Source organism: Colobus angolensis, unplaced genomic scaffold (genome assembly GCF_000951035.1).
Source record: "Colobus angolensis palliatus isolate OR3802 unplaced genomic scaffold, Cang.pa_1.0 Scaffold177, whole genome shotgun sequence".
NCBI classification, from domain to species: domain Eukaryota; kingdom Metazoa; phylum Chordata; class Mammalia; order Primates; family Cercopithecidae; genus Colobus; species Colobus angolensis.
This window is the reverse complement of record NW_012114899.1, coordinates 2,369,391-2,390,010: the sequence shown is the minus strand read 5'-3', so window position 1 is coordinate 2,390,010 and position 20,620 is coordinate 2,369,391. Positions and strand designations below refer to the sequence as shown.

Sequence of the window (20,620 nt, the reverse complement as noted above, 5' to 3'; positions counted from 1 at the left end):
CAATGTATGAAGCCTCCTAGCCAAGGACTTAGTCTTGTCTTGGACTATACAGGGGTTATCTGTGTGAGATTCATTACTGATGCTGGGAAATTGCCAATTTTCATGATTCTAGTTACTGCCTCAGTAAAATGGAAATGCCTTGGTAAAATCATACTGGTAAATAAATTATGATTAGCTTTCTTTAAGGAGCTGTCAAAATTAAGTGAGATAATAATGTGTGTAAGGAGGCAGGTGTTGGCTTATTCTGTTTTGGGTTTTGAGTTTCTGCTTTGAAAGCACTCAAACTGGGTTTGGTAAAGGGAGTGTTCACAACGAGGCCCCTAGTTCTGCTGTGAAGCACTGTGCTCATGCTCCCGCTAAGGGCTTCCCCTTTCCAGGGGCTACTTTCCCTGCATCCTAGGAAGAGTCAGAAAATCAGGATTCTCAGATTCATAGATACCCATGCTGCCCAACAGCCAGATTCTAAGCTTTCCTTTAAGAGTTTGCCTTGGTAAAATCATATTGGTAAATAAATTATGATTAACTTTATTCCAAGCCAAAAACAAGAACAAACAAAAAAGGATCTATAATGCTAATTCTGCCTTTTTCATGCTTTTTTTAAACTGACAAACTGATGTACTGGTGTCTTCTCAGGACAGATAAAATGTACACACTAAGATGCTTTCTTTGTCTAAATTGCCCTAGTATTTATTTTGTGCCTTAGCAGTACTTTTTCATTCCCACTTCTGATTCTCTATCAGAGTTCTCTCCAACTATGAGGAAGTGGGTTTCTATAGCAAGCAGAGAAATCTATGTTGCTGGGACCTCAGAAGACCACCCTTCTTAATTTTTCCCAGTAACTCATGGATTCTTTCTGAATTTGTTCATTACACAATAGTTTTCCTTATGGAAAAGAACTCACTCCCAGATGCACTAATCTTTTGCTTACAAAACATTTTACAAGAATGGAACTGTTATAAGGCTCAATCTGAATGATACAGATATAAAGTAAGTCTCACTAGAGGAACGATTTTTAAAGTTCAAAGCTACAACAGGCTAGAGGAATATTAAAGTGCCTTGTCACACTGTTTTAGATTTTTGAAACCCCAGAGTTTTGAGAAAGTATTCTCATTGAGATGGTGAGGAAAAGTTGCCTACAGTCCTTGAAGAGACTCATCCCTCTAAACCCAGGCTCAGGGAGAGGCCAGCACAATGAATCAATGTATTAAGTCCCTTAGCCGACGACTTAGTCTTTTCTTGGACTAAATAGGACTTATCTGTGTGAGATTCATTATTGGCTCAAGTGGAAGATTTTACCACAGATATAATCAACTGAGTATCTTATTAATTATTTGCAAAAATTAGAAAAAACTTACACATATGGAGGTGAAAGTACCAATATGAAATGTGCAGAGGAATAAATTTTTTAAATTAGCCTATAATTATGCAAAAATCTGAGATCACATTGTCTTTCTTTCTTTTTTTAATAAAAAAAGGATCAATATGGAGACATTTGTGCAAATGCCAGATGACAACATAAAACTAATGGCCACTTTTAGATTTACCTGCTCCTTGTGTCATCTTTAACAAGAATGAATCTGCTACCACGAAATGGTCTGTGAGCAAACCAACTTGAAAATGGGGTGAGAAAGTGCCTCTTTATTTATTCTTCCCAATATTTCCCTTCAAATTAAAACCATACCAGCTTTATCAAGCTTAATTCTAATGCAGGTTTCACAATCTTCTTGAAAAGCTCTATTAAAGCTCAAAGCTTACGAGCTCAATATGTCTGTCATTGAGACTTAAAAAGCAAAAAAGTAAACAAAAAAATAAGTTCTAACAGCCCCCAAATTGTTTCAATATGCACCTTCTCTTTCCCATCTCTTTTTGTAAACGATAGAAGAAAAATCTGGGGAAAGGGAAATCATTGTTTTAACTTCCCAGAATTGTGAACTCTACAAACTGATTAGACGATATTGTTGTATTTTATATAATTTGTGCCCAAAAAGTGGCATTTTCATTTTTTCAGGCTAACGTGTACAAAAGATACTCTGTATATGTCCAAACAGTTCAATTCCGTAAAAGATCACAGAGCATAGCCTAAGCAAGAACAGGTTCTGCTTACAGATTACAGCCTGTGCTTGAGGAGGTCAAAGTCAGGCAGTTAAAAAAGAATCAGAAACACAGTGTCTGAATGTCTACAGAAGACACTGATCCTGAGTTGTAAGTCATTTAATATTTGTTTTAGAAATCATGGTGCCTGCTTATGTACAAGTGGTGGGTTTCCAAACAAGGCCCCTTCACTGAGCCTATGTAATTCTAAGACATTGTCACTTGTTTAAAGTGATAGCTCTTAAGCTATTACTGAGCATTTTTTGAGAACATATTCTAGAGGGCTGAGATGAAGGGAAAATAATACTGAGGTTTGGGAGAAGGGTACTGAGAGAGAAAAAATATGGTGAATAGGAAGCCCAGGTACTCCAAGAACAAAGTCGACCTATCGCTGAAATCTCCAGGCTGAGTAAATGCCTATTTAATGAGAAGGACAGCAATGTGCAGGGACTAATATTCAGGTATCCAGAATTTATTGAGGTAATATAGGGTGGAGTTTAAGAGTATCAGTTCTACAGACACTGGCTCTACCCTGACTACCAGTGTAGTTTTCTTTATCTGTTTGGCCTTAGTATTCTTATCTGTAAAATGGAAATGATGCTATAATAGTATTTACTTTATGAATTTTTGTTGAGAATAAGTTAATATATCTACAGCATTTTGAACACTGCTTGGCACACACTTAATAAATTTTTACTAGCATATTATTTTGTTTATTTCTAATTATGATCCTTGATAGTGGGAGGATTTACTATATTTTTTATTGCACATAAATGTAAAGAACCTTGCCTATGATTATATTAGCTTGGTGTAAATGTAATTGAAGTCTTGGCATTGTTGAAATTTGCCATTTGGTATTGGAATACATTCTTAAATAAATGTGGTTATGTTATACATCCTTTTATGCTTTTTTGCTAATGACTTATTACTTTATGCTTTTTTTTTGCTAATGGCTTGTTACTTAGTGCTTTTTTGCTAATGACTTATTACTTGCTGTTTATTTTATGTTTATTTTAGACTATGGAAATGATATTAGACAAAAAGCAAATTAAGCGATTTTCTTATTTGAGTTTGAAGTGGGTCCTAAAGCAGCAGAGACAACTTGAAACATCAAAAACACATCTGGCCCAGGAACTGCTAACGAATGTACAGTGCAGTGGTGGTTCAAGAAGATTTGCAAAGGACAGGAGAACCTTGAAGATGGAGAACATAGTGGCTGGCCATTGGACGTTGACAGCAATCATCTAAGCTGATCCTCTTAACAACTACACAAGAAGTTGCCAAAAAACTCAACAGTCATTTGGCATTTGAAGCAAATTGGAAAGGTGAAAAAGATCAATAAGCAGGTGTCTCATGAGCTGAGTGGAAAACAAATCGTCATTTTGAAGAGTCGTCTTCTCTTATTCTGTACAACAACGAAGCATTTCTGGATTGGTTTGTGACATGAAATGAAAAGCGGATTTTATCCAATAACCAGTGATGACCAGCTCAATGGTTGGACCAAGAAAAAGCTCCAAAGCACTTTCCAAAGCAAACTTGCACCAAAAAAAGGTCATGGTCCCTTTTTGGTGGTCTGTTGCCAGTCTGATCCACTGCAGCTTTCTGAATCCCGGCATAACCATTACATCTGAGAAGTATGCTTTGTAAATCGATGAGATGCACTGAAAACTGCAATGCCTGCAGCTGGCACTGATCAACAAAAAGGGCCCAACGCTTCTCCATGCAATGCCTGCCCACACATCACAAAATCAATGTTTCAAAAGTTGAATGAATTGGGCTAAGAATTTTGCCACATTTGCCATATTCACCTGACCTCTCGTCAACTGACTACTACTCTTTAAGCATCTCAACAACTTTTTGCAGAGAAAACGCTTCCATAACCAGCGGGATGCAGAAAGCGCTTTCCAAGAGTTTGTCAAATCCCTAAAAATGGATTTTTATACTACAAGAATAAACAAGCTTATTTCTTATTGGAAAAAAATGTGTAGACAGCAATGGTTTCTATTTTGATTAATAAAGATGTGTTTGAACCTAGTTATAATGATTTAAAATTCACAGTCAAAACTGCAATTACTCTTGCACCAACCTATCATATACCTATAAACGGTGAAACCAGGATTTAAACCTAGGCACTTTTCATATTAATAAGTCATACAAATACTTAAAATATTTGAAATGTATTTTCTGCTTTCATCTTATGTCCTAGATAAGTAGTTCTCCAAGAATGACCCCCAGACCAGCTACATGACCATCAGCTGAGAACTGAAAAGTGTACATTTTCTGGCCTCATTCCAAATTTATCATTAAAAATATTTATTACTTGGGAGGCCGAGACGGGGGGATCATAAGGTCAGGAGATCGAAACCATCCTGGCTAACACGGTGAAACCCCATCTCTACTAAAAAAATACAAAAAACTAGCCGGGCGAGGTGGCCGGTGCCTGTAGTCCCAGCTACTCGGGAGGCTGAGGCAGGAGATCGCTTAAACCCGCGAGGCGGAGCTTGCAGTGAGCTGAGATCCCGCAACTGCACTCCAGCCTGGGCGACAGAGCGAAACTCCTTCACAAAAAAAAAAAAAAAAAATGTTTATTACAAGGGCATCTCTGTGCAGTTACTTTCTCTTTCCCTGGAGGGTATGACAACTTAGGCAAGATCTTCACAGAAGATCCTATACGAAAGGCAAAAACACTAGGACATATGTTTAGTCAAGATTGCGGGGAATTTTACCTTGAAGATTTTGAACAAAACAAAGGTGATATTTTAGGATAGTAAAATTTCAGACTTGCCCAGGCACAGGGATGATTTTATTAGCAATTTTCCGGGTGATGTGGGGCAGCTCTCGTCACCAATCTAGGCTCCGTTCCCTCGTCAATAGAATGAATAACCTTTCACACTCCTCATAACTTTATATTCTACTCAACAAACTCTAATTCTCTCCCTGACTACACTTTTACAAATATGATAAAATACAATTAAAATATCAAAAATAAAGTGCCTTTGGATTGAGTTATTTAAAAAAATGAAACTGTAGATTTTTAAATTGGATCAAAGAAGGAAAAGCTTGTAAGGGGTTTATATATTTTATTTCTAAAAGATTGAAAATAAAGGTATATAGTTAGAATATAGACAAAGATCTATATACTATTGAATTAATAATCAATAAATTTGCCTTTGTGGAGACGAAGAATGAAAATATAACTAAACTACCCTCACTTTAGTTTACTGTAGTGGGGAGCTGCCATTAGAAAACAAATATGAACTGAAGTCCAGGTAGGGGGTAATACTCAGGTTAGAGATTCAGAAACCCGAGGTTTAGTCTAAGCTCTGTTTTTTACTGGGTATGAGCTTATTTTGGTCTCTTTGAGACTCAGTTGCTTCAGCTGTAAAATATGCAGAGAAATTAAATGACATCACATCTTAGATTTTTCTAAGCCCAGAATCATTTAATCCTTGTTGATTCATCAGACCACAGAGGTGATGATGCATCATCATGTTGATCCCGTCCAGTGGCAGGTGAGGCAGAAACCACAAAATGAGAAAAATGTAAAGCAATTAAACAGAAGTTTCAGAAAAGTTTGCTTGAGTATGGCCCATCGGCAGAAGTCGAGGGGTGATCTCAACATGAAATTATCTTCATAGTCAAGGCCATTCTGATATCAAATGAAAGTATAAAGTTACAATAACAAAGTCATACTTTTTAAAGGGAAAATCACTTACTTTCAGAATACGTATATATAAATAGGTAGCATATTTATTTAACAATATGTTGGATATATATACAAACATTTTTGTTTCAGAGAATAAGGGAAAAGCACAAGTGGACTTGGGGCTCACTCCCCAGTCATGGAGATAAAGAATAAGGAAGCTTTACACAGCACTAAAATCTAGCAGCATTTTTAGAAAGGAAATTATGGAATAAGGAGGGATCATCAAAGCAGCTCTATGACTTGCCAAGGGCCCACCCATCATCTTGATCCTTTTGTATATAGACGCTACCAGGCCCCCATAGAGGGCCATCGGTTATGGACTTTGGTTACAAATCACCTCCCAGTAATGAGGGCTTCCTGGCAAAGATTTACCCTTCTGGTTAAAAGGGGCCAAACCATATGATGAGTACTTTCAAAATTGAACAACACCTTCAAGTTCTTTAACAGGTGGAAAGTCAGGTGGGAACCGAATTATCACCAAAAATCTTCAGAGTCTGTGAACTTTACAATTATTTGTATTGAAAATATAATGTAAAGCTCAGTGGTGAATACTATTATTGTCCCCATTCAACTCAAGGAAGGGAAGGGAAATCAGACATTTATAAGAGTTTTAAGAGGTATCAGATTCTATTTTTCACTATGGCAGGCATACTTGATGTGTCGTCACATCTTGATCACTCTGGAAATGCGCCCATTCAAAGGGAGGGGAGTCTCTTGAGATAATCCTATTTATTAAGAGGGGCCATGGACCATTTAAGGAGATGAAAGAGTACCATGTGACTTGGACAAGGGAAGATGAGGGAATAAAAAAGGAGAAGATGTAGAGTGAGATGAGTCTGGAGTAGTGTCAGGGAAGGCAGGGCTTGGAAAACAATGGTAACAACTAGGTAGGCTTTCTCCTAGGAGTGATGGGAAATATGGAAAGGTTTAATGCAAGAGGGATGACATGAGCACATCTGTCTTACCAAGTGGATAAAGAAAATATTTTCTGAGGGCAAACAGGATCTAGTATGTAGCTTCAATTCCAAAAACCCCCTGTCGTCTCTCTGATATGTCAGTGAAGCAAGTAATATAAATCAGGGCCCACCATTATCATTGTCCTTATCAGTTTCATAGTTTGGGGACAAAAGAAAACCTAGTTTATACAAGTAAACCTCAATGGTCACACAGCTACATACTAATGCTCCTCTGGGCATAAATACCAGTGCTAACAACAGTAACAGAGAATATACTCAGAGAAAAGCAACACAAATTAACTCTGGCGGTTATTGGGCTCATTTTTCAGAATCTGTCTTAAAAACAACAGTATATTTTAGTAGCCAAAGATGACAGAAAATGCTGGCGACTGGAAAAATCATGGTTTGACCTACATCAATTATGCCATGCTTAGTAGCATTGCCCCTTGAATACCTTTTTTTTTTTTTTTTTCTATGATCTGGATAGAAACATCTGTGTTTACATCAGGGAATCTGAAATACAGGCACAAAAGAGAAATGACTAAATAGGATTAAAGAGCCAGAATCACAGTTTGATGTGGCATCTAATAGCAAAGAGGGGGCCAAACCACATGACTGGGAGTTACAAAATGGGTAACTACAATGGAATAAAAATAAAACCCAACTTTGACAATAAAGAAAAACTCTTGACTATTAGCAGTGCATTTATATGCCTGGTGTGTCCCCTTTTCTCCTCCTCCAAACTTAGGCGTTTATTCAGAAAAATCAGGAGAAACAGTGGCACCACAAGATAAGAAATGATAGAGAGCCACTCATCTTTTAGCCTGTGGCAGCTCCTGAAATTCCTCAGTTGAGAAGGCATTGGGATTTACAACAGAGAACCTTACCGAAAAGAACTCTGAGAATTTGCATGATCCTTTGCTAGAGTTTTCATTTTTTTTATAGCATCGCCATTGCTTTACACGTTTAACTTGTTCACAAAATATAAAGTATAAGATATCTATAGTAAAAAAATTTAGATGCAAGTTTTATTTAGCAAACACATAGAGAAAAACATCCCCCTCTTCACGGACTGCTTTAAAGCCCTTAAAGTCAATGTTTTTTATAATGTTAGGTAAGCTTTCCTATATATGCAGTGATGTTTTTGTTTTTGTTTTTTGAGACAGGGTCTCTCTCTGTTGCCCAGACTGGAGTGCAGTGGCGGGATTTCTGCTTACTGCAGCCTCAACCTACCAGGCCCAAGTGATCCTCCCACCTCAGCCTCCTGAGTAGCTGGGACTACAAGCATATGCCACCCCACCTGGTAATTTTTCTATTTTTCTATTTTTTTTTCAGAGACAAGGTTGAACCACGTTGACCAAGCTGGTTTCAAACTCCTGAGCTCAAACAATCTGCCCACTTCAGCCTCTCAAAGTGCTGGGATTACAGGCATGAGCCACTATATCCAGCCTAAGTCATAAAGAAAAAAGTGGATTGGCTTGACTATTAAAAAAAAAAAAATTAAAGTTTTATATGATGTAAAAGAAAGATAAGCAATTTTTTAAAAAAACAAAAACAAACAGGGAGATAAAAGTAATTCCGAAGTTACAGTAAAACAGTTTATTTTGGTCTTCTGAGTTTTTGATAGTATCTATCATTGGCGCTATTATGCTATCTCTTAACAGCCTTCAAAAATAAATAGTACCAAGTATAGCTAACCTTGGGATGTGAAGAAGGAATGAATATTATTCACTCTTCTAGCTTTTGGAGCTCAGAAAAAGACACCCTGAAGGAAAGGCCTCAGATGTCCTTTCTCTCTGACCTTCTCCTGCCTTCTATCTCTGGCTTCTGATTCTCCCCTGAGGCAAGCCATAGAAACTAGAATTCCTCTTCCCCGAAGCAGGTCATAGAGACAGACTCCTTTTTTCCTGAAAGCCATCCATAAAGTCTAACAATAGTATTCTAACTTTCCCCTGCTTTTCTATTTGACAGCAGTCATACAGAAATTAAGATTCTCATTCCAAAGGAGTCCTACCTCATACTTGGAAGGAAGAAATGCTACAACAGAGAGGCTAAGAAGAATGAACAGACAAGCCTTGCTAGTTTTCCTCACTCAGGCCACTATCATTAGAGCACACTCCTTTTGTTCAAGCACAATTCTATGGCTGCCCATTCTTCATTAAACCTAAGCATAAAAATGCAGTTTTCCCCTGTAAAGTTAGGACTTCATTCAGAAGGCTCCTGTGTCATCCTAATCTTTAATTAGATAAATCTACAATGCTTTTCTCTTGTTAACCTGTCTTTTTATATAGGTGTGCCAGCCATGACCCTTATGATGGAGAGGAAAGGGATGGTACCCTTTCCACCCCTACATGGCTTCATGAATGTGTGACTTGTACAGAAGCATAGGGCCTGCACTTACAAGGTTCTTACACTTGATTTAATGCTGTGCTGTCAAGGTCTTTAATTTTTTATCAATTTTTGAAAGAGGTTCTGCATTTTTATTCTTCAATGAGTCCTGAAAATTATGTACTGGCTCTGTACTCACTGTTCTATATAGTGCCTATCTATAAAGCAGTAAGTTTTGTGCCAAAGAAGAATACAAAGATATTTAAGAAATAACCCTAGTTTTAAAAAACTTATAGTCTAGAAGTGGAAATAAGCTTAGTAGTCAAGTTATAATGAAACAAAGCAGACAATAAAACATATGGCAGAGATGAAGCTCCAGAGGAGGGAAAGGGTGACTTCTCAGTGTAATGAGGTAAGTATATATAGAAAGGCAGCTTTTAGTTGGATCCAAAAAGCAGAGAAGGATTTGACCACTGACAGTGATGGAGGAGAGGGGCAGGCAGAGAGGGAGCGTGCTACGAAAAAGCACAGGGAAAGGATGGGTACATGGAATTGTTTGGTTTGCAGGAAGTGAGAAGAATCCAGGCTGAAAAACCTCACTGATTTTGGCTATAGGAGGGCCTTGAATGTCCAACTAATGAGGCTGTAAATAATGCAACAGGAACTATGAGCCATTGAAAAACTTATAGAGAGAGAACCAGTTGGTCACAGTTGTAATTTAGGAAGACTAAAGCTGGCCTCAGGCAATGATGGTCTTCCTGTCACCTCTCTGGACTCCCAGCCCAGTCCTACATTCACAAACAATGTGAACTTTATGTTTTATTGAGTAGCCAGATGGAAAGTGACATCCAAGTCAGCAACCACCTCTTTTTTTATTCAGCCAGTTAAACACTGCCAGCTCTATTCTGACCATCAAAAAATGTTCACTTACTTTGGAGAGCCAATTTTATTGTTTAAGATTTGAATTTGAACACACACACACACACACACACATGCACACAGAGTGAGACATCTCCATCTCCTGAAATAGTGTCACTAGAAAGAGTTCTTGTTAGAGTCATTTGAGATAGCACTGGCACTCAGTCCATTTTCTTGGAAGAACAAACTTATGGAAGCTGAAATCAACATTGTAAGTGTCCAAAGTTTAGGTATGTGAGATGAATAATGGACTATATTCTATAGGTAAGCATTTCATTGATTATCAGTTGTGATCTTTATCAGAGCTGCACCGGAAGAAATCAATAACTCTTGAACTTTAAGTTAAGGCTTAAAATGAATATTCATTCTCTCTGTCTCTATCTTTCATCATACACACACATACACACAACATACGTATAGACACATATATATCAACACATACATATATATATATCACCCAATATAGAAGGCACCTGAATAATTTAATTTCCTTGAAAAAGATATTAAATTTCAAATAGGAATTTACATTTCTACCTCTTCTAAATGTTTCATCCAATCACATTGAGAAAAAAAATCAACACCGTGCTGACAGTAATTTTTCAACATATTATTACTTGATATCAAATTAGAATTGTATTATCCCTTTAGCATCAATATAAAAGGTCTTATGTAGAAATAAAAATGTATAAAAGATGAGGCAGTAAGAAAATAAATTAACCACAAGAAATATTCAAGTATGTAATATTAAAAATTGCAACTTAAGAAAATTCAGTAGATACCTATTAAGTTGTATCACTAAAGCAAAATGTGAAATTGACTTTTTAGCTTCATTTTAACAGATTAGTCACCAAAAATAAAAAGCAAAACAAAAAAATTAAATATTCTACCTATCAAAAATGAAATCTTAATTAGCGGTACACTCATTATATGCTCATATAACTTGTATATTACTATTTAATAACGGCTCTGTTTTCAAAAGAAAAGTAATTTTAAAAAAAAAGTGCTTTTTAAAAAGTCATGAGAATTGTCAATATTCTTTTCAATCATAAGATAATATACTTTCTTTAAAAGAAAATAAACTTAGAGACAAAGAAATTCATTCCAGTGAATATCAATGTATTCCTAAGAAATAAAAAGCTGGTTTTTATTCTAATTTCCATCCTATATTGAGTTATTATGATAATATATAATATAAAGGAAAGAAAAGCTTTTGATATTTCAGAACTGTAGCATCAAATGAATTTTATTTGGGAAATTAAGCTCAGGATTAAAGGATAATAAGCTATTTCTTGGAACTTTTTCATCTTAGTCATCTGACCTTTCATATGGAAACACACACAAGAGATGACTCAGTCTTATAGTATGAGTCTGTTTAGAAGAGGTGTCATAAATATATTAACCAATAAATAGTTGGAGATGTATTCAATATCATTTTTTGTTCAAGCACATTTTTATTTGTTTCTCTGAGTTGCTCACTTCTATGAGAGAATGGCTTAATACATGTCATGAAATTCTGAAGTTCTGACTTAACCATACGTCATGGAAACTGGCACCAGGAATATAAAGAAGCTTGTTCAAAGTGTTACATCTCTACAGATTTGTAGACTATTATGACTGAGAGAAAGGCAAAAAGTCTTCAGGGTGCTGCATTTCAGATAATAGGGCTAAAAGGAAAGTAAACACTCTCACAAGAGAAAAGAAAGCATCCTACCTTTTTAAAAATTCCATGTACTCGGTATGCTTGATGAGTCCTGTCCTCATCATTATTGTTTGAAAACATTGTCGATCAATGGCCCAGAGTTTTACATTTACAAGAGCTGGAGAAAAATAAAAGGGAAACAAACAGGGAAAAATTAATTAGAGAATTTCAGTTGTGAACAACATCCTGCAAAGAAGATGAGCTATTCATGAGAAGCATGAAAATGATTGATTTCTTACAAACATTTAAAGCCAATATCACAATGCTATCCTATCTCATTTAAAAAGTCCTATATGTTTACAGGCAAAATATAGTTCATAATTTTCCATATTAGCATTATTGTCTACCAAGAAGATTCCTGTTTCCCTTGCTCAATGTCCCTTGGGGGTTGACAGTGTCTAAGCACACACAGAAAGTATTTTGTAATTCAAGGCTATATATGAAGAAAATAGCATGAAGAAAAAAGAGGTTCACAAGTAATAATAGACCCTGGCAATTACCCAGCATGGTGTTAATGACTCATATGATAATATTTTAATTACAAAAAGTAGAAGTAAAATTTCAATTTTCAGGCTTAGGGGAGAATTTATATAATAGAAATAATAGTTACACAATGATTTCCACACAAAGCTCGTTTTACAAATTGAAATCTGTGCCCAGAGTTGCCATGTGGTAGTTTTAGTAGACATGTTTGTTGAATTTTAATTTATTCTCTTATGCACCACTATCTTTGACAATGCATAGTTAGATGTTGAAGCTGAGTATCCCACAGCTTCACCATTTGATCTATTAAGCATATGACTAAGAGAAGTTTAAGAAAAGGACAGATGTTATAGTGTGTAACACAACAATGTGTCATGATAAATTTATGTTTTAAAAGACGAGCACATTAAAAATCTTGGTTATTATATTGGTGTGATGGCATATGAGAGATTTATTATTCTCTTTACTTTTATATATGTTTTCAAATTTTCATGACATAAAATATTTTAAGTTAGCAAATGAACTAAAAAAAAGATTCATATATCATAGCTATGGGGTATATAGTCTGAGGAAGACCTTTGAATAGGGCCAGGTATAGTTAATTGAGCCAAACATAGAAAGACAGAAGAGTGCCACTGTCTCTGCTTCACAGTTCTCAAGACTAAGCCCAGTGAATGTGATGGATCATGATTTGGGAGTGAGGGAGGAGAAAAAAGTTATCAGAGGAATTAGGACATGCGTGTGCCTTATGGGGAGGAGCTAGAAGTTACACACAAAGGAATAGGGAAGAAGGAGGATAAGAAGAATATTGTACTCCAGAGTAAACCTTATCTTTGAATTGTGCCTGTTTTTTTCTTGCAAAATTTAAGCTGCAAAACTAGAATACAACTTCTTCCTTTCTATATTAAAGAAAAAACAAAACATGCTCACTTAAGTAGAAATAGAACAAAGCAGCCAGAACTTGTGTGTGCATGGCTCCATTCTAAATGTTTTTTACAAATGACACTTCATCAAAAACAAAAGTTGTGAAGGTATCCTTCAGCCAGATTCTAATATATCTGCTACCTCCAGTCTGTTTTCCACAATACCTTTTTACTTGAGACAAACAGTAAGACCCGATGATACAGCCACAAAGAACTTGGGAAATCAAGAGAGGGTTCCTAAGAGTTGGAACAGGAAGTGGGATGTTAAAAAGTGGTAGGAGTTGAGCTACAAAAGAGGTGGGCAAAGGGTAACTGGGTGGGGAAAGCACATAAACAAGAGCACAGCTGGCGATGAGCTCAGGAGTCTACCAGGAAAAGAGACTGAAATGGCTGAGATTTCTGCAGTGTTGCTGCATGGTTTGGGGGTAGTGCATGCACATACACACATGTACTGTGGCCAAGCTATCTGCAGCATTTTAAATCTGAGTTCGCACCTCAAGCCCAGACATTGACCCTTGTCCCTCCCTGTCCTATGAATTGCTGCTTTTTTCTATCTGTTTCTCTCCCTGGTGCTTAGCATGTGTTAATATTGTTATTTCTCTCCTAGGTCTGTATCATGTTTCCTTATATAAATTTGTATATTCCTTCAGAGAAAAGTCCCTATCTCATCTCTTATAATCTCTGCTCCCACACTGGAAGTCAGCATTTCATTTGGTAGGCATTAGACAAATGTGTTAATGAACTTTATGTACATGAAGTTTACCTGCAAAAATCCCACAAAATAATTTAAGCCTAGGTAGCATCTGATGCTACATCAAAATATCTAAACTGAATGTATCAGATTTCATTATCTATGTGTTGAAAAATGACTTTAAAAAATAAACTGACAGAATTCAATAATTTCATTTTACTTTTTGGTTCCTGTTTACATGGGCTATTAAAATGTCTCTAGGTAAAACTGTAGTTCAATATTTTGCATGATAATAAACATGGCTTGATGAGATTGCAAATTTGTCAATGACCTTGGGCATGATACCAAAACCTTTTTTATATTTAACTTTGGCCAACATACATATTAGTCAAGTCAGCTTTTTACAGATGGACAAGCATGATTAATAATCACCTTGACTTATTATCAAAACATGGTTATATTAGAGGTGTGATTAACATTTTTGTAAGTAGCCTGCTGGAATGTAAATCTATTGCTTCTATAACTTACAGAGACCATTCAAAAACATATCTCTTCATTCACCTTTGATCTTCAGTGATGTGTTAATCTCTATAGGGAATAAGCATTTCACAAATAAAATTGCTGTGATTTTCATGATGATTACTGTTGAGCATTTAAGTCTAAATGGTATAAAGCAGAGACAGTGCTGGGAAGTGACTTTCCTTTTTGTTCAAGTATGTATCTAAAATTCTTTGCTGAAATGTGTATCATTTCCTCAGGTTAAGGTCACCCGTATCCCACTCAGTGGAAAATAAACTCCCATTACTCTGAGACCTCTAAGTGCACAAGTACATTGAGAACAACTTCCATGCAGGGAACAGTTGGCCTTCACTTGGGGGACACCAAGATTACAGAGGAAGGAGCCATAAAATTGTGCTAGACTAAGAGACCACAAATCTGGATTTGGCTTAAGTTCTTCTACTGAGGAATTCATCTGTTGTTCAACTCAAATTCTGGAAGAGTATTGGGAAAGCAAATGTAAGTATAATGCACTTAGAGATTCAAATATTTATTCCGCTCATATTTACTTTATACCAATATGGCAAACACTAGTACTAGATCTAGGGATAGAAAACAAACTCACAGTCCCTGCCCTCAAGAAACTTGTGATCTAGTACAGAGGTAGACAAACTATTATCCATGCCAAATCTGGCCCATGGTCTGTTTTTGTACAATCTACTGGCTAAGAATGGGTTTTGCATTTTTAAATCGTTGAAAAATTTTAAAAGAAGCATATTTCGTGACACATGAGAATTGTATGAAATGATTTTCACTGTCCATAAATAAATTTGTGTCCATGAAAGTCTTACTGGAACACGGCCATGCCCATTCATTTACATATTGTCTCTGGCTGAACCGAGTAATTGCAACAGAGACCATATGTACTGCAAAGCCTGAAATATTTCCTATCCAGCCCTTTACAGAAAATGCTTGCTGATTCCTGGTCTAGTATAAGAGAAAAACAAACGAAGAGATAAATGCTACCATGGGGTAAGTTTCTGGGGCTGTGAATACACAAAAAAGGCCACATACTTTCTGTGGGGAGGAGCTGAGAAGAGATGATTAAAGAAGGCTTTGCAGAAAAGAATCATTTAAGCTAGGATGCTACACTCAGGGTTAAGGACTGAATGTTTGTGTCCTCCCAAAATTCAGACGTTGAAGCCCTATACCCAATGTGATGCTATCAGAAGGTGGTTGCCTTGGCATGAGACCAGATTTAAATAACGTCATGAGGGTAAAGCCCACATGATGGGATTAGTGCCCTTAGAAAAAGAGGATCTCCCTCTCTGCATGCAAGCACCAAGAAAAGGCCATGTGAGGACCTAACCAGGAATAGGGGCATCAGCAAGAAGCCAGCCTCTCTGGTACCCTGATTTTGGGCTTCTAGCCTCCAGAACTGTGAGAAATAAATGTTTGTCTTTTAAGCCATTCAGTCTATGGTACAGATGGTTTTCGGTTTACGGTGGTCCCAGTTAAAAATTTTCAACTTTGCAATGGTGTGAAAGTGATATGCATTCAGTAGAAACTGTACTGCAGTAAAGTATTCAATATATTACATGAGATATTCAACACTTTATTATAAAATAGGCTTTGTGCTACATGATTTTTCCCAAAAGGCTGATGTAAGTGTTCTGTACATGTTTAAGGTAAGCTAGCCAAAGCTATGATGTTTGGTAGGTTGAGTGTTTAAATGCATTTTCAAGTTACAATATTTTCAGCTCATGCTGGGATTATTAGGATATAACCCCATTGCAAGTCCAGGAGCATCTGTATTTGTTACAATAGTCCAAACTGACTAGGAAATCTGGCATCCATGTAGCTCCAAAATATCTGTCAATGGAACTCAAGAGATTCTTGAACATGAGAAAGAAAAAAGAGCACCTTTATTTTTATTATCCTATAACTGATATTTAGCATTTCTTCCTATGATTATAGAAATTTGAGCAACAAACCACAGTATGATTTGTTACCAATAGAAACAATGGCTATTTTTATATCCTCCTATATTTGCTGCAGATATCTTAATATAATTTACATTCACCACTACTTCAAAATGATGGCATTTACCAGATCTGACTCTAGATCTTAGTTTTAATAAGTTATTATATCATAATTCACCATTAAATGTCATCACTGTATTTCAATATAAATGATTTTCTTTCTTCTCCTATGTATTTTATTTCATGTCTCTAAAAAAGATTACTCTTAGAGGAGTCCATATGCTTCACCAAACTGACAAATAGGTCTATGACACCCACACACAAGATTAAGAGCCCCTGCTCTAAGCAAGTCCTGGAGGAAAAATTAGGTCAGAGAAAGAGGTAGTGGGAGTGGCAAGGGCAGGGCTAGTACTTAGCTGATCTGTGTCCCTAGGGGCATGCCAGTTGCTAAAACATCCAAATACTTTTATACTATTTAGTAAACAGCCATTTCCCTGAGTTCCCTGACAGCCCTTCCCAGCCTTTCCCCTAATATCTCCTAGGATCCCCACAGTTCAGTAACTGAAGTGTCAGCACTGAGTTCAACAGTGTCCTCACAGACCTTGCTCCAGAATCAAGTATGCCACGGGGATTGCTAGATATTATTGAGGTTATCCTACCACCACCACAACTACCACCACAAGTGTTTTCCAAAATGAGGAGTCTCATTGCATACATAAAGAAGAACAGGTGTCCCTTGGAGAAAACTCCAAGTAGTCCAGGGATGATTAGATGCTAGGATGTAGAGAGGTGAGTCAGAAGTGATAAGGAAAGTAACAATTGTTAGATGGCAAAGGTTCTTGTGTGCCTTGATGCAGAGTTATGACTTGATCGTGAGGCCAGTGAGGAGAGGGGCACAGAAGGCTTTAAAGCAAATGATTCACTTCAGAAAGATTATGCTAGCAGTACCTAATGGTGCACTGGAGGAGGACAGGACTCAGGGAAGAAAGATGTAGGAATAGAGACAGAGTCAGAAATAGAGATAGAGATAGAGACCAAGACAGAAACAGAGATTAGTTAGCAGCTCTTGAAATTATTCATGTGGGTGGACACTGGTAATGGCAAACAAACTAGAGAGGTAGATGAATTTGAAAGACATTAAGGATCTCAAACAGATAGGAAAAGTCAGGTAGAGGGAATTTAACTCTAACATTCAACTTTCTAGCTTAGACATATAAGTTAAAATAAAATAGTGGAATAATGAATGCTGCATTCATATTATTCAAAAGTGCAGACAGCATTGTATTAGCAAAATTATCTCATTTTAAGGGGTGAGAACAATGCACATTATAAACTAACCTAAGTGACGTCTAATGAGCAACATTAGCTTGTAATTCTCTTTTACTTTCTACGTTATAAATGTAAAACTATTATCATCAAAGTATTTTCTAATACTTTCAAAATTGTCGTTGCTGTAATAAAAAAGCATAATTATCTTAAAAATATTCTGAAATCACATGGTCCTACAGATACCTATAGTCTAGAAATAAATGTACCAGGCTGTGAGTCCAGGACAAACATCTTAACACTCAGATAGCTTTGGGAATGTTAGGAGGCCAAGATGAAACGTCATAAATATTATGAAGTGTCAGTCAGGCAAATTTTATGTTTTGGGAAAATTTTTTCCTTTGATCAAAGTTGGCCAAGAAGACAAATGTATATGGCCAATAAGGATATAAAAACTATGTTCACAAGATGGCCAAATAGGAACAGCTCCAGTCTACAGCTCCCAGCATGAGCGATGCAGAAGATGGGTGATTTCTGCATTTCCAACTGAGGTACTGGGTTCATCTCACTGGGGCTTCTCGGAGAGTGGGTACAGGAGAGTAGGTGCAGTCAACTGAACATGAGCCAAAGCAGGATGAGGCATTGCCTCACCTGGGAAGCAGGAGGGGTCACAGAATTTCCTTTCTTAGCTAAGGGAAGCTGTGAGAGACAGCACCTGGAAAATCGGGTCACTCCCACCCTAATACTGCGCTTTTCCAACGGTCTTAGAAAACAGCACACCAGGAGATTATATCCCGCACCTGGCTCGGAGGGTTCCACGCCCATGGAACTGCACTCATTGCTAGCACAGCAGTCTGAGATCAAATTGCAACTCAGCAGCAAGGCTGGGGGTGGGGCACCCACCATTGCTGAGGCTTGAGTAGGTAAGCAAAGTGCCTGGGAAGCTCGAACTGGGTGGAGCTCACTGCAGCTCAAGAAGGCCTGCCTGCCTCTGTAGACCCCACCTCTGGGGGCAGGGCATAGCCAAAGAAAAGGCAGCAGAAACCTCTGCAGACTGAAATGTCCCTGTCTGACAGCTTTGAAGAGAGTAGTGGTTCTCCCAGCACAGAGATTGAGATCTGAGAACAGATAGACTGCCTCCTCAAGTGGGTCTCTGACCCCTGAGAAGCCTAACTGGGAGGCACCCCTTATTAGGGGCAGATTGACACCTCACATAGCCGGGTACCCCTTTGAGATGAAGCTTCCAGAGGAATGGTCAGGCAGCAACATTTGCTGTTCAGCAATATTCACTGTTCTGCAGCCTCTGCTGCTGATACCCAGGCAAACAGGGTCTGGAGTGGACCTCCAGCAAACTCCAACAGACCTGCAGCTGAGGGTCCTGACTGTTACAAGGAAAACTAACAAACCAAAAGGACATCCACACCAAAACCCCATCTTTACGTCACCATCATCAAAGACGAAAGGTAGATAAAACCACAAAGAGGGGGAAAAACAGATCAGAAAAGCTGAATATTCTAAAAATCAGAGTGCCTCTCCCCCGTTCAAAGGAATGCAGCTCCTCGCCAGCAATGAAACAAAGCTGGAAGGAGAATGATTTTGGCGAGTTGAGAGAAGAAGGCTTCAGATGATCAAACTTCTCCTAGGAAGAAGGAAGTTCAAACCCATCGAAAAGAAGCTAAAAACCTTGAAAAAAGATTAGATGAATGGCTAACTAGAATAATCAGTGTAGGGAAATCTTTAAATGACCTGATGGAGCTGAAAACCATGGCACGAGAACTACATGACAAATGCACAAGCTTCAGTAGCTGATTCGATCAACTGGAAGAAAAGGTATCAGTGATTGAAGATCAAATGAATGAAATGAAGGGAGAAGAGAAGTTTAGAGAAAAAAGAGTACAAGGAAATGAACAAAGCCTCCAAGAAATATGGGACTATGTGAAAAGACCAAATCTATGTCTGATTGATGTACCTGAAAGAGACAGGGAGAAGGCAATCAAGTTGGAAAACACTCTGCAGGATATTATCCAGGAGAACTTCCCCAACCTAGCAAGTCAGGCCAACATTCAAATTCAGGAAATACAGAGAACACCACAAAGATATTCCTCGAGAAGAGCAACTACAAGACACATAAGTGTCAGGTTCACCAAGGCTGAAATGAAGGAAAAAATACTAATGGCAGCTAGAGAGGAAGGTTGGGTTACCCACAAAGGGAAGCCCATCACTAACAGTGGATCGTTCAGCAGAAACCCTACAAGTCAGAAAAGAGTGGGGGCCAATATTCAACATTCTTAAAGAAAAGAATTTTCAACCCAGAATATAATATCTGGCCAAAATAAGCTTCATAAGTGAAGGAGAAATAAAATCATTTACAGACAAGCAAATGCTGAGAGATTTTGTCACCACCAGGCCTGCCCTACAAGAGCTCCTGAGGGAAGCACTAAACATGGTGAGGAACAACTGGTACCAGCCACTGCAAAAAGCATGCCAAATTGTAAAGACCATCGATGCTAGGATGAAACTGCATCAACTAACAAGCAAAATAACCAGCTAACATCATAATGACAGGATCAAATTCACACATAACATTATTAACCTTAAATGTAAATAAGGTAAATGCTCCAATTAAAAGACACAGACTGGCAAATTGGATAAAGAGTCAAGCCCCATCAGTGTGCTGTATTCAGGAGACCCATCTCACATGCAGAGACATACATAGGCTCAAAATAAAGGGATGGAGGAAGATCTACCAAACAAATGGAAAACAAAAAAAGGCAGGGGTTGCAATCATAGTCTCTGATTAAACAGACTTTAAACCAACAAAGATCAAAAGACACAAAGAAGGCCATTACATAATGGTAAAGGGATCAATTCAACAAGAAGAGCTAACTATCCTACATATATGTGCATCAAATACAGGAGCACCAAGATTCATAAAGCAAGTCCTTAGAGATTTACAAAGAGACTTAGACTCCCAAAAAATAATAATGGGAGACTTTAACACCCCACTGTCAACATTAGACAGATGAATGAGACAGAAAGTTAACAAGGATATACAGGAATTGAACTCAGCTCTGCACCA

General features: G+C 37.5%; 1 protein-coding gene across 2 annotated transcripts in view; it reads right to left on the bottom strand.

The window, feature by feature from the left end:
• The window catches only part of PRKG1 (protein kinase, cGMP-dependent, type I), a 1,321,360-nt gene that overhangs the window by 479,569 nt on the left and 821,171 nt on the right, over window positions 1-20,620 (bottom strand). For both annotated transcript variants that reach the window (XM_011938762.1, XM_011938761.1), the window contains exon 4: window positions 11,711-11,816. In XM_011938762.1, the coding sequence (XP_011794152.1) occupies window positions 11,711-11,816 (106 nt within the window). The remainder of the gene's footprint in view (window positions 1-11,710; window positions 11,817-20,620) is intronic.